Source organism: Oryza glaberrima, chromosome 6 (assembly GCF_000147395.1).
Source record: "Oryza glaberrima chromosome 6, OglaRS2, whole genome shotgun sequence".
Taxonomy (NCBI): Eukaryota; Viridiplantae; Streptophyta; class Magnoliopsida; order Poales; family Poaceae; genus Oryza; species Oryza glaberrima.
In genome coordinates this window covers 15,975,074-15,989,459 of record NC_068331.1, presented here as the reverse complement: position 1 = coordinate 15,989,459, position 14,386 = coordinate 15,975,074, and the positions used below count along the sequence as shown (strand labels likewise).

The 14,386-nt window shown below is 42.4% G+C and overlaps 1 protein-coding gene and 1 long non-coding RNA gene across 2 annotated transcripts; both read left to right on the top strand.

The window, feature by feature from the left end:
* The first annotated feature begins 1,142 nt into the window (after positions 1-1,142).
* On the top strand, positions 1,143-3,703 carry LOC127777764 (uncharacterized). The gene is made up of 3 exons (XR_008018366.1): positions 1,143-1,626; positions 1,716-1,810; positions 3,647-3,703. It is a non-coding gene; the product is annotated as an uncharacterized LOC127777764 (long non-coding RNA).
* Positions 3,704-10,330: 6,627 nt separating this feature from the next.
* Positions 10,331-13,950, top strand: LOC127777593 (ribonuclease 3-like protein 3). The gene is made up of 3 exons (XM_052304197.1): positions 10,331-10,862; positions 13,018-13,164; positions 13,249-13,950. The coding sequence occupies exons 1-3, from the start codon at positions 10,437-10,439 to the stop codon at positions 13,573-13,575; spliced, it is 900 nt and encodes a 299-aa protein (XP_052160157.1). The 5' UTR covers positions 10,331-10,436; the 3' UTR covers positions 13,576-13,950.
* The last annotated feature ends 436 nt before the right edge of the window (positions 13,951-14,386 follow it).

The following is a 14,386-nucleotide window of genomic DNA, read 5'->3' as shown; positions in this document are numbered from 1 at the left end:
TCGATTTGCATTTCATAATAGGTCTCGTGAATATAATTGCAATCTAGACAAACAACTAAACCATTAGGGCCTAGTGCTAACTAATGGAAAATAATACATAGAAACCATACACCTTAAAAAAAATATCAACATGGCTAATGTCAAGCCTCACAAAACTAATTTGGACATCCATCTGAAGACATGTCATGAACATGAAAGTGAACAAATAAATTATATCATATAGGGTATATTCTATCTTAATCATCTCTATAAGCATTCTCTTAATTTAATACTAAAGTAAACTTATGCATAAATAGGGAAGGAGCTTTTGACATGTGTAAGGTAAACTGTAATTCTAACATATCAACATCACCTCAGGTTAATGAGAGTCCAAATATAACTTTTATAAACATTTACATGCATTTAGGAAAGGGAAACACATATAAGACATAAGTCCTGCGAATTATCTAAAATAATTCATGCAAGATAAAATCATGGGAAAATTCATGTAGGCTCTACTCAACACATACAACTCACTGTAATTTTGGTATAATTTAATAACTAAATTTGGTACCTCAAATAAATCAGTCAAACTAATAAAAACTAGATTAAATGTAGTTCTTAATCGGCTATAACCATACTTTGTCTAAAAGTGCATTTAACTGCATAAAAGTGTATAAGTACAATAATTTATTCAAATACTAGATCATTTATCATGAATAAAAATAATTTTTCCAGAATTTATCTTCTCTGTTTAGGTCTCCTAAAAATTCGAACTAGTTTCCAAAGAACCCATATTCCTCTAATTTCTGTGAGTAATCTATCCATAATTTTTAAGTGCAACCAAAGAAAATGGAATCTAGGTATCTTCAACTATCATCGCAAAAATTCACACTAATTTATCCTAGCCACAAAATAAACTATGGAGTTACAAAGGAAGGGTAAGAGAATTAATCCTGAAAATTTGTCCAAAATCACTTACACCCAATTATCTACCCATCCCCCACACCCCCACCTAGCTTACACCGACCTGGACCCACCTGGCAGCCTCCTTGGCTTGCCCTTCCTCTGTGCAACATCTCTAGCCGACCAGAACTGAGAGAGACCGAGCCGACAGCCCTCGGGCGCGTTCGACGCGTGGCCTCGACGTGGCAGCGCCGAACCGAGGCTTCACCTCCACCCAGCTGCGTCGCCATTCTTCACCCACCATCCCAGTGCCGATCCAACCGAGGGAGGAAGCTCCAGCTCTCCCTCTCCACCTCTCTTTCGTCGCCGGCCGCCAAGAAGAGGGACATCGCCAACCGTCGTCGAGCCCTCTCCATCTTTAACTCATACTCGTTCCATTCTCATCTCACCATGCCGAACAACTTTGGTTTTGATCCCATTCCATTTCATCTTCTACAGCAGCGGGAACGCCGCCATGTCATGGTCGCTCTAGAGCGCGCTCTGTGCACCGCCGCAGCGACATCATCGCCGTTCCCGCTTATCTGGAAGAAGCCGGGCCAAGCTGTCGCGCCAGCGTTTTCGCCTCGACCTCCTCTCCATTTCCCCTCAAGAATCTCGAAGGATGGTGCTACGAGTGCGGAGATCGGCTACCGTCTTCTTCACCTCCGGTCGCCGTCGCCATTGTCGATTCCGCCTCCTCCGGTGAGCCATTGTCCGATTCTTCGCGTATACACCATCCCTGGGACCTCACTAACCCCATGAAAACACATGCATGTCAATTCGATGAGTAGATCGAGCCGTTGCCGTCTTCCCGGAGCTCTACACCGTCGCCGGACCATCTTCTTCACCGCTGCCGCTGTCCAGACTTTCCCGCGCCTCGTTCAAGGTTCTGTGAGCACCCTTGAGCCCATAGGATTGCATACATGCATTTCATTCACTTAGAATCGAGCACCAACTCAACATGCAGTAGCAACCTAAGCACAGCCGCCGCTCGGACTCGCCGCCGGCGTTACTCCGATGTCCACTGACCGAGAAAAGTAGAGAAATGGAATCGAAATAGCATGATCTTCATTTTGTCTTTTGGTCGCACCCTCAAACGAGCCACCGTTTGCCGCTGGCAAGCTTGAGATCGAGCTCAGCCATGGCTTGATCTGCTTCAGCTCGAACCAGGGACCTCCTCACAAGAATTTAGGTTAATGTAGGGTCCTTTATGCAAAAGCTCAAGACACACAAAACAGTCATAGGACTGCAGGTTGATTTCCTGAAATCCTAGGAGCCGTTTTGCATATTGTCCTGAGACTGACAGTGCAACCCTAGGAACAAAATCTGAAATTATAAAAGAACAGTAACTAAAACTTGTAAAATCCATATAAAATTAAATATAGCTCATTTTAAGATGATTCAAATTTCTGTGAACTCACCAAATTGGGAACTTTGATGTTATGGAATAAAAACTTGCACTCACAGTACAATTTTAGCCTCTAAAATTTATCCAAGTTAAATCACACATAAAGCATGCACAAACTTATAAAATGCATACAAAATTCATTTCAACTCATTTTGGAGCAAACTCAGTTTCTACAGATCCACCAACTTATGTTCTCCTATAAAGCAAAATGAAATAGTATACATACTATACATCAAATGCCTCTAAAACTATTACCTTTAAAATGACTAGTTTTACATAAGCTGAACTTTAGAAGTTTATATAAAATTCATCTTAGATCCTTTTTGAGTAAACCCAAATTCAGTAGAATCATAGAGTTGTGCACTTCAATGTTATAAAATAAAAAGACATACTTACAGTATAATGAAAACCCCTAAGTATTTAAGTAAGGAATAAGCAACATGGAGCATACCTTAAATTGTAACATTTGTAGAAAATTCATCTATAGTCTAAATGAAGTGAACCAAATTTTCTATAGAACCAGCAAGTAATATATTTCAACCTAGTAGAGTGAATTATAGCACCCTCTTTACAGACCATAGCTCTGAACCTTAATTTGGTAGAATAGGTACTAAACACATAGTAGTGGTTAATCAATACATATGAAAAAGTATATATATGCATGGTAGCTCCAAATAAATCCAAATAAAACTTGTTGAACCAGTGAAGGCATAGATCCATCCCCTTCCACCAAAACTTAGTATCCTTAACTCATATAATAATCTCCAGATTGATATGTTAAGTTTCTAACATAGAACATCCCCTAGCTTATAAAATGTGAAGTAAAGTAATTTGAACACTAAAATTTTATAAACTAAGATTAGATTAGTTAACTAAAATACTCATTTTATACAACACTAGCAAGTTAGAGCAAGTTCTGGACCTAAATCTCCAAAGCCATGTACACATAGGGACTATATGCCTAGAACACGTTATAACTTGTAAAATACATAAAGAATTCATATTAATTCTAAAAATTATGAAACCAAATGTGTGAGTCTTATAAAACACATATCTTCACCCCCAGCAAACATAAACTTGATAAGAATCACCTTACAACAACATTTCACAATAGTAACTAAGTAAATCCTACACTATACCGACGAAACTTCTAAAATTCATAACTCCCAAATAAAATGAGATAAAATAGAAATTCTTTCACCTAAATTCATTTTGGACCAGTACCTATTCGCTGTGCACAAATCATGCATTTTAGAACATTTTGGATTTTTCGCATATTTCGGTGTTTAATTGCATAACGTGTACTTTATATAGATGATTGCTTAATCGGTGAAGAAGTGATTTAGGTGCTGACATTTTCCTGATTCAAGGCAAGTCCCACCTCCCTCTCTTTGATCACTTTGAACCTATCTTTTGGAGGTTATTGAAAATGTTTGCAAATCTTGCATGTCGATTGTACACTAATAAATTAAAATTTTGTTAAACTTGTTAGATAAACTCCTATTATTTGCATTATCACCTTAACTCCACATATATCCATATTCCTCATTCCTAACCTTAGGAACAATATGGCTATACCACTTTATATATGAGTTTTGGTGACACTAGGTTACTATAAAGCTTAGCTATGTTTAGAATGGTCTTCCTTGTCATTATGGGCTCATTTCAAACATGAAAATTGATTTTTAATTAATCTGGACAGAACTTTAATACTTGTGATTTTGATAAATAAAATGGTGGAAAACATGGATTTTAGGTTTGGGCCTCAAGTGGTGCACATTTGGTGATTAGTTGTGTACCAATAGGGGGAGAGTACGCCCAAACCGACCTAAGGACTTCACTCAATGTCAGTTCATTTCGTATACAGTACAACCACATGTGCTAGTATGGGATAGCCCAAGCTTAGTAAATTATTTATGGTTTAGCCTTACATTCTGGTAGGCCGGTGTGTATGAGTTCGGATAACTCAGAGGAACTTCCTATTTACCCCGACGTGGTAGTTTAGGTGACTAAGTCTGTCCAATACAACGGTATTGTGCCACGTGGGTGGGTTCCCGTTGTGTCCGCCACCACGGCGTTAAGTTTAAGGCGTGGGCCTGCCACTTAACGGTTCTAGGTCATATATCGAGTATGGCTTAGGATGGAGTAACACGTATCGTGCTGGTGTAAGGCTAAATCATGAATTTTGGAAAAGCTTTGTTGCGGGTAATAAATCGGGTACTTATGTATCGCGTGCCATGCTTTTGCATGATTATTATTTCGCATCATGTGGGTAAAATGTACAAACTCTGCAGAGTCAAAACTAATCGATTAGCTGCAGAGTCAAAACTAATCGATTAGCCCAAAACTAATCGGGTCAAGAGCGGCGTGTGGATACGTATTGAGTATAGACTTGTGTTTATTCTCCTAAATGCTGAAACTTACCTTCAAATTGTGATGAGATTTGAGAATGATCTCCTTGCTGCCATGGAAGGCAATGAGGTGCATATTTATACATGATTAATGCCTACCTTGATGCCCAATATGTCAAATACTAGCTTGCTGAAATTTATTTGAAAGTAAACCTGATTTAGAAATGTTTTATGCAAATAAAACTTGCTTTATGCTAAAAAGAACCATATTATGCCTTCCTTGATTATATACGTTGCAAGTAGGGTGTTAGGCTTGTCTTGGTGCTTGCCAGTACATTATTTCTAATAATGTACTGACTCTTGCTGTTGAATTAACTTTTGCTTGCAGGATTTAGACTTAGTCTTTGAATGTGTAACACATCTGGTCGCCGCCTTCGAGTGGTTTGACGGGCACATCTCAGGCTGAAGTTGACTGGCAGGCTAAAGGCCTAGCAATATCTCCAATATTCCTCTCTCGAGGCGTCAGATATTTCATTATGCTTGTTTGATGACTTGAATTATTCACTTCATCTCTCAATTATAATGGAAGGTCCGGAGAGCCTACGACATTCCGTTGGGAATATTGGCTAAACCTTGTAATGCAGACTCCTTCCCCTATATAAGGAGGGGTCCGGGTGCCTCTTGGGGCATAACTTTTCCTCCGGATCATACGATCAATAATACACTCGGCGGTTCAATCCCCGGACAGGAGTAGGGTATTAATTCTTATTGAGAAGGTCTGAACCTGCATAAAATTCGCTGTCTCTAAACCCATCCACTTTTCCAGCTTGATAGCCACCCCTTTTAGTATTGCCGAAATCTTGTTTCGACAACTGGACTGCAACATAGGATCAAAACCACCGCGGATTGAGATGGGGGGTTATTTGTCCGGTTTGCAAAGTAGGGGGTGAAGAATGTCCGGTTTTATGGTTCAGTGGGGTAATTCGGTCGACCACGATAGTTCGGGGGTGTAATTTGCACTTTTTCCTACATAATATCCAGGCTTGCCTTACTGTTTAACAAACATTAAAAAAATAAATGTAGAGTCATAAATAGTAGAAGGTAATATATGATGTATCTATTTGACGTGATTAGTTCATCAGCCTTTTTAGTTGAGAGGCTGACAGCTAACATGGAGGTTGGGGCAATGTATTTCGGTTTTTCTGGTATAATGCATTCCCTCGTATTGGTCAGTACAGTATTTTTATCATTACACTCTTTTGATACAACTGGCATCACATATTGATTTTATTTTTAATATTTGATGGGAGGCGCAATTATTTAGTACAATATATTACTTAAAAATTCTATATGGCTCGATGGGTATGGACACATGATTGAATGGTGCACCCCCTCCAATTCTCTCTAGCTCTGCCACTGGATGTGGAGGAGGATGGAGACGGCGGCTCGGTGCGGTGCGGCTTTCTCGCGTGCGTGTGTTGCAGGTTGGGTTGGGGTGGCACACGGCGTTGTACATGATGCTCGCTGGTTCGGCGTGCCAGCCTGCCTGGCTCGGCATGTCACTCCGCCTGGCTCGGCATTTCGTCGAGCAGGTGGTGTGCATGTGCGGCCGGCTGGCTGGGGCAATGGACGAGGGATAACAGACTTGGGCTACAGGGGGGATAGGGAGTGGGCCGACCTGGGGCCTGGATGAGGGAAAGAGAGAAACAATGGGCTGGCTGGATTGAATAGGAACATTCATATTTGCTAGGAAAAAGTACACCGAAGGTGCCTCAACTTGTTGTCGGGATAAAAAACATCCTCGAACTACAAAACCAGATATGCGGGGTACCTTAACTATATAGAACCGGTCACCTAAGGTCTCTCCGTGATTTTGACCCCGGTTTTGGTCTACGTGGCGGCTGAGTCAGCGCAGGACCCACGTGGGCCCCACATGTCAGGTGTCCACGTCACCCTCTCTCTTTCTCTGTTTCTCTTTCCTTCCTCTCGCTCTCTACTCTCACACTCGCATGGACGGCGCCGCGGAGGCGGCCGGCAGGGAGCAGCGGGGCACACCGTCGATGCGGCGGCGGCGGAGGAGGAGGACGTCGGCCACCGCGCCGCGGTGGGATCCGGCAGGGAGAGCGTTTCTTGGAGGTGGTGGTGACGGAGGGAAGGTGAGGGTGCTTGCGATCGATGGCTGCGGGCCAGGTCCAGGTGATGCGCTGCTAGCAGTGGCGGCGCTGGTGAGGCTGTAGACGGCGTTGCGGGAGAAGGCCGGGGATGGTGATGCGAGGGTGGCGGATTTCTTTGACGCGGCAGCGGGGGGCGGGGGCCGGGGGCATGTTGGCGGTGATGTTTTTCTTGAAGGGGGCGGATGGGTGGCCGAGGTACACGGCGGCGGACGCGCTAGCGTTCGTGGCGGCGAGCCTCGGGAAGGGCGGGTGGTACGGCGGCGGAGGGAGGAGGAGGTGGGTGGCAGAGAGGTCGTCGCTGTGGCGGGTGTTCGGCACTGGCACGTTGCGTGACACCGTCGCGCCGCTGCTCGTCCCGTGCTACGACCTCGCCACCGCGGCGTCGTTCCTCTTATCGTGCGCTGGCGCCGTTCCTCTTCTCCCGCGCCGACGCCGTCGAGAAGACAACCTTGATTTCAATGGACGACAGCCGTTGTCGTCGTTGTCGTCACCGTCCCCAACCTCCTCGCCGAACGACACCATCCAGAACGCTGCGCGTGACTACGCCGTGTGCCTGCTCGAGTTCGCCATCGGATGTGCCGCCTCATCGTCGGCCGCTCGACCTCCTCTCTCGCCGCTGCGCCTCGACCCGTCGCTTCCCCCACCAGCGTCGCGGCCCTCGCACGGCCGCTGCACGCCAACGCTGTTCCGCGCTGTTCCCGCTACACGGCGCGGCGGCACAGCGCGGCGGGGATGCGGACGGCCGCGAGGACGACGAGCTCGACGACGGCGAAGGGGAAGCAGCAGAAAACTGCGGTGCACACCGCTACCGTCCCGCCCGCCACCTTCCCGCACCGTGGCTGCTGCTCCCGCGCCCGCCGCTGCTCACGCTCCCTGCTCATCTCCACGGCTGACGACCTCCTCAGCTTTCTCGACAACAACCCATTCCCTGCCACCGCTAACGCCGCCGCCGACGACACCGCCCCCGCGTGGAGTGGTCCGGAGAACCATGTCTTGAGCTCGCGCCACCACGAGCCCGCGCGCCGCCTCTCCTAACTCACCCCGCCGAGCTACGGGCCAACCACCACCCTTCACTACCAGAGTCACGACCACCGTCGCCTCGCCAGCTCGCCGCTCGGCGCGAGTGAAGGGATGGAAGAGAGAGACGAGAAAGGAGGGGAAACAGAGAAGATGACGTGTCATACTGACATGTGGGGCCCACGTGGGTCCCACGCTGACTCAGCAGCCACGTAGGACAAAACCGGGATCAAAACCGCTGAGGGACCTATTGTGACCGGTTTTATATAATTAAGGGTGCCCACATATCTGGTTTTGCGGTTCGAGGACGTTTTTTTATCCAACAAGTTGAAGGACCTTCAGTGTACTTTTTCCTATTTGCTAAGGTTTTTGGAATTTGTATTTGAAACTTGAATTGTATAATTGTAATTGGACTGTACAAATGAATATGTGTTTGAATTTGTAACTGCATTGTGAATATGGACTTTTGGATTCAAATTTGACATTTAGATGGGCAAGGATCAATCTTAGAAATTTCCCTGAATTTGCTTGGATGGATGGACCATGTTATTGAATAGGGATTTAGGATTGACGCCCGATAAACGAATCCCTTGGAAATTGTAGAACTTATGATGGAAAGACCTAACTTAGGGAAATTCGTATAAAGTAGGAATCGAAGGAAAGGGGTCATGAGGAACGTAAATCTGAATAAATGGAGTTGGGTTTAGACTCAAATTTGGTGTTCAAAAGATTCAAGGACAGCACGCAACATTGCAATATTCTGAATGGGTGTTGGGTCTTTGATAAGTTCCAAAGGCATTGCGATTTTATGTAATAGATGGGGAAAGGAGAGGACGAAGAAAGGACGTCTAACGGAGGGCATCCTTTAGAGTTAAAGCAATCGATTTAATCGAGATCATTGGCACAAAATTAAACACACTCAAATAATAACAAATTCTATTATGCGGGCTGGGCTAGGACTTTCAAAGAGGGGAAAAAGACTTTATCTGAGAAAGACCTTTTCTTTTAAAATAGCCTATTATATTTCACAAATAAGGTTTTTAGAAAATACTTTATTAGTAGCTGTTATTTGCAAAATAACTCTCATTGGACTTAATCCTTTTAAAGGAAAGTATTTTTAGGAAATAATCAAAATTTGTCAGGGTTACGGATAAGGGATACCTCTTATCCTACGACTTATGGAATACGCGGATACAATATACCTTCACGTATACGGATCGTTTTCGTATATGCCGTTGGAATTTGTTGCAAATTATGGAAAATATCTCCACGAGTCAAGTGATTTCCAAAGTCCTACTCGGAAGAGATAAAATTTTTGTTATACTTAGGGATCAAGATGATCCATGGTATAAAAGGGACCCCTAGGGAGGGGTGCAAGGCATCGAATTTCATCACCTACACACCCATCATAGTTTAGGAAGCCAGAGTATGTGGAGCCAAGTCGCTGGCAAATCTTGTTAAGTACATTGACTACGATCTCGTCGGTATCGTCTGTTTTGTTTACTTCCTTTGTAATATGTGGTTTTTCATCATCAATCTCATATGGGCTATTACCTGATAAGGGGGCTGAACCAGTATAATCCTTGTCTGTTGTTTGCTTGATATCATATTACGTAGATCTCATTCCAACATACCCAAATACCCAAATCATCCGGTCTACGAGCATCACTCGTTGACAAAATTATGTTTCGTTTGTAAAATAGTATCTGTTTTAGTGAACTACCCCTTAGAGGTTTTTCATCCAAAATTGTAATATATAACTTTATTTATAAAACAAACAAGTAAGAGAGGTTCTAATACATAAAGGGTTTTTAGGAAGGGTTTTGTAAATACTTTCTTACTTAACATATTTAATAATCATGGTTCTTTCAATAAATAATATTTTCAAACCAAAATATAAGCATATTACCCTTTTGGTCCCAAGCACAGTAGGAAAATAAGAAACAAATTCCAACAGATTCTAGCATGAACGAATTTTAAAAAAAACATTTTTGATTATTTCGAATTTTATTTTCGTGTTCCAAAGTCAAAATTTTTAGGTGTTACAATTTGCCCCAATGCCTTTGGAGGGAATTTAGTTTAGTTTTTAATTTAATTAAATATCGAAGTGATGTTTGTATTAATAAAATTAGCTATTGAGCTTTTAGGGTTGACTAGAATGCCACTTGTGCGAGGGGTTCTATCCATGTTTTCGAAAATTAGAGGATGTTGGATATCTGTTTTAGGGGGTGCTTGGGAGGAGAGAGCTCAAAACCATAAATCTTAAAGATTGAGGTGTTTTTTTTTAGACATGCAAAGAGTTGAGCAGCGTAAAATAATAAAATAGACTTGTCCCCGAGACCGAGGACCTTAACTCGTAACCGATCTCGTTTACCACCTATCCAACGCAGGTCGCAATAAAAACCAAACCTTTCTCCGTCTCTGTCTCGTTCTCCCTTCTCGACTATCTCCTTTTCCTTCCGATTTCGGTTTCCACGCCCAATACCGTGTGCACGCCGGCGCTACTCGCTGCAATACAAAAACCTCTCGCCTAGACTCGCCCCTCGATCGAGTCATCGAGCCATGGAAAGCCCGCCGCACGCCACCGCCTCCGCCGACGAGATGCCAAGCATATGGAAGGAGCAGCACGCGCAGGACGCGCCGCCGGGGTTCGTGCCGCCGATGGGCCCCGGCGAGGTCGCCGCCGTGGAGTCGCTCCTCGGCTACGAGTTCAGGGACAAGGCGCTGGTGGAGGAGGCCCTCACGCACGGCTCCTTCTACTACCCCTACCGCCCCGGCGTGACCTACGAGCGCCTCGAATACCTCGGCGACGCCGTGCTCACCTGCGTCGTGTCGCGGGAGGTCTTCCTCACCTACGGCCAGCTCCAGCCGGGCCCCCTCACCCGCCTCCGCGCCGCCAACGTCGATAAGGAGAAGCTCGCGCGCGTCGCCGTCATGCACGGCCTCCACCACTTCCTCCGCCACAAGGCACCCAACCTTGACGGCCAGGTACGCGCCGCGGGACCGGAGATCTGCAGCCATTTCTTTGCTTTGCTTCTCGCGCGATGATGTTTGCCTTTTCATGAAGACGACAAAGAAAAGAAAACAGAACTTTTATTGATTGGACCCCGGGGACTGGGCTCATACACTAGGGTGAAAGGGGAGGGGAGAATCTATTTTGTTCTGCATTCTGATTTTTGTCCATAGTATCCAGCGTACACTGATAAATGATTAGCTAAACCTGATACCTTTTTGTGGATTCTGATACTCCGTTGTCCTCTAGCTCAACAATTCAATTAGTAAAATTTGCCATTACAGACCACTATATTGATTCGGAATTTCGGATGCCCAAACCATTGGCATTAAAGGGTAGAAATCTGTTTCTGTTTTCTCTCGCTTGTTCATAGTCCTCCAGTTTCTAAGAACATGTTATCTCAAGAAATGAGTATAGGCTTACGTTAGTTGAGAAGTTTGTGACCTTTCATGAATTTTTATTCCATACTTGTAAGTGTTTAAGGGTTGATTGGCGAGGGATCCCGAATATACGAACTGCTTATTTGAAGTATCATTACTTTGCTCCAATTGGTGTAAAGTCAAAATTCTGCAGCTTTCTTTTGTTTTTTGGCCTCCTCGGCTCACCACTTGTTTGGTCCCCTATCAAATTGTGGTGGTTCCTTGGAAAGCAATCAAAACACAATTTACTGTTTCAACTACATTGACGAGAAAATGGTTCATAGTTTTACCAATTGTATTTGACTTTACGGGCACCATGCATTATTTGCGGTGCGATAACATGTTTTTACCATTGACAAGCATATCTAGCTAAATGGATGGTCCCTTTTGCTCTTTGTGCCAAATTAACAACATATATTTCCTAATGGGTGCTTACTCTGCATGGAAAAAATAAAATTTGGGATTGACTTTCTAGCATGTTAATCTTCTACGTTTGACAGTATGTTTTGCAAGTAGCATTATAATTCAAATTTTTTGCATGTTTTCGCCTAGTCAAGATGTATATGCACTAGGGTAACCAGTGATGTAAAAAGCTTATATGTTATGTACTATACCGAGTTTACATTTTTTTTTAAGAAAAAGAAAATATGTCATGTCCTTTTTGTCTCAAACTAGCATTTAGTATATTGTAGTGCAATATAAGTGCCCCAGATTTATATTCCCCTATGCTTACACCACCCATGGTGATGAATGGTGTCTCCGCTCTAAATGTTTGGGTGCTTTTGGGATATCTACAAATTTCTTTAAAGCAGGCTTCCTGAATGAGCAGATTAGGCAAACATTAAGTGTTGTAAAAAATAGAATATGGTTATTTATAGGAAGCAACCTGTGAATCAGAACGTGGTTGATTAGTTAGAATTGTCTGATAGGTTATGTATTAATTTGCACTGATATAGTAATATATTCAAAATATATAACGAAATGAACTAAGGTAAGTTTGTAAACCAAACACCTGCTCTTCAGAAAGAATTCATGATGACCAAAGATCCAAAAATCATCTAAGTAGATGTACTAGTAATTAGCTATCCCTTGCTTAGCAATGTTTGCTGGCAGTGGCAAAGCCAGGATTTGAACATGGAGGGGGACTAACTTGACAAGAATCAGGAAAGACGGAATCAGAAAAGCGGTTTAGCCACTGTTTACTATATATTACTTTCTCATCACAAGAATCAGAAAAGACAGAATGAATATTCATATTTGAAATATTTACATGGTTTCCAAATTCAATCAATGGATGGATTTTGCACCTTCATTTTTCAGATCCATATCAAATCATCTATTGAATTTCAATATATTTGCATTCATAGTCAAAACTGCTTTCTGTTCATCAACATGCAGCCCTGAACCTAAACCCCAAAAATTGAAGTTTTGTTCAGTACCTCATGATGAACCCCCAATATTTTACAAGTTCTTTTCTTAATCTCCCAACTGACATTGCTTTTCTCTTCGGTCTTGATATCCGCTTTGTGCCTTTCTGTTTGATCACTTGTACACGATATTTGTTTTTTTTGTTGTTTTATACTAGCTGTTTTTCAACAAAGTCAGGGGGAAGAGGAGGAACCATGCTACCAACATAATATATTTATATAATGAAGATGTTGACATATTGTGACATATGATTGATGTGTTCCCTTCACTTTGGCATTTACAGATTACAGATTTCATAGAAGAATTGTCGATGTACCCAATTCACTCCAACGGATTATTGGATCCTCCAAAAGTGCTCTGTGACGTTGTGGAATCCCTTATTGGTGCCATATATTGTGACTCCAACTTCAACCAAGAAATAGTTTGGCAGGTATTTGCACGTTTATCTCTGAATTGGAAGTACTTTGCGTTTATCCACATTCTGGAATGAAATCATAATATTTTTTCATAATAGGTTTTTCAAAAGTTGGCTGATCCACTTATTAGTCTTGAGACATTAGGCAAGCATCCTGTAAGCGAGCTTTTTGAGTTTTGCCAAAAAACTCGCCGAGGTGTGAAAATTGTGAAGGATGAATGGGATAAGAATTTGACAGTTGAAGTATTGATTGACGGTGAGATGGTTGGAAGGGCAACTTATGCTCAAAAGAAGGAGATAGCGCAGAATCGTGCTGCAAAGGCTGCTCTGGATAAATTAAAGGAGACATTGGGACAATCCCAAACTGAACCAATGTCAGCAGAAGTTTCCGAACAATTCAATAAAATAGATCTAACTGGAAGTTGAGAAGTTCAGTGCAGTGGCAAACCAAGGCCTCAGGCCACCTAAGGCTATGGGCTTGGCCTGGGACAGAAAGTCCATTGGATTACCTGTTTTTCTTTTTTTTTTTATAAACAAATCTTACTGCTTAGGATGTGGCTCATCCCATAGAGTCCCAGCCCGGTACTCGCCTAATCCTATTGGTCTGCCGCTGGTTGGGGCTAATCATTCATCGATGTCAAAAAAAGTAAGGTAGATTTAGATAACTAATTCTTTTACATTTTATTTTATTAAGTTGAAATGTAATTATCGATATGTAAAATATATTGAAATCATTATCAAGATTTCATAAGCCAATGGTTTTTCTAAGTTAACTTGTTAGGTGTTCGTGAGTTGCAACAGGAAAAGAAGTATGTATCAATTTAGAATCACATCATGTAAACCTTAATAATCTTTGAGCGTACATTTATAGTAAAAGAAACCTTAATATAGCATGAACAGTAGTATTACCTAACCTATAGGAAGTGTTTGAAACTCATGAAGATGAATCACTCTCTCCGGATTGATAATATTTGTCGTTTTAGACAAGAACATAGTCTTTAAAAAATAACTTTGACCGTTATTTTTCATTATCATATGTATAAAAGTGTTAACAAATATATGATTTTATTAAAAATACTTTTTAAAAGTAATCTATACATGTAGTCGCCATATTTGAAAGATGAATATTTTAAAAATAATTCATAATCAAATATTCTAATGTTTGACCTCACACATGTCTAAAACGATAATTATTATCAACCCGGAGGGAGTAAGTTGCCAGACGTAAAATGAGAAA

Excerpts from the sequence above, each read along its gene's own strand:
- LOC127777593 (XM_052304197.1), top strand. The coding sequence starts at position 10,437 with ATGGAAAGCCCGCCGCACGCCACCGCCTCCGCCGACGAGATGCCAAGC. Across the intron at positions 10,863-13,017 it reads CACCCAACCTTGACGGCCAG|ATTACAGATTTCATAGAAGA; the intron begins GTACGCGCCGCG and ends TGGCATTTACAG. Across the intron at positions 13,165-13,248 it reads ACCAAGAAATAGTTTGGCAG|GTTTTTCAAAAGTTGGCTGA; the intron begins GTATTTGCACGT and ends TTTTCATAATAG.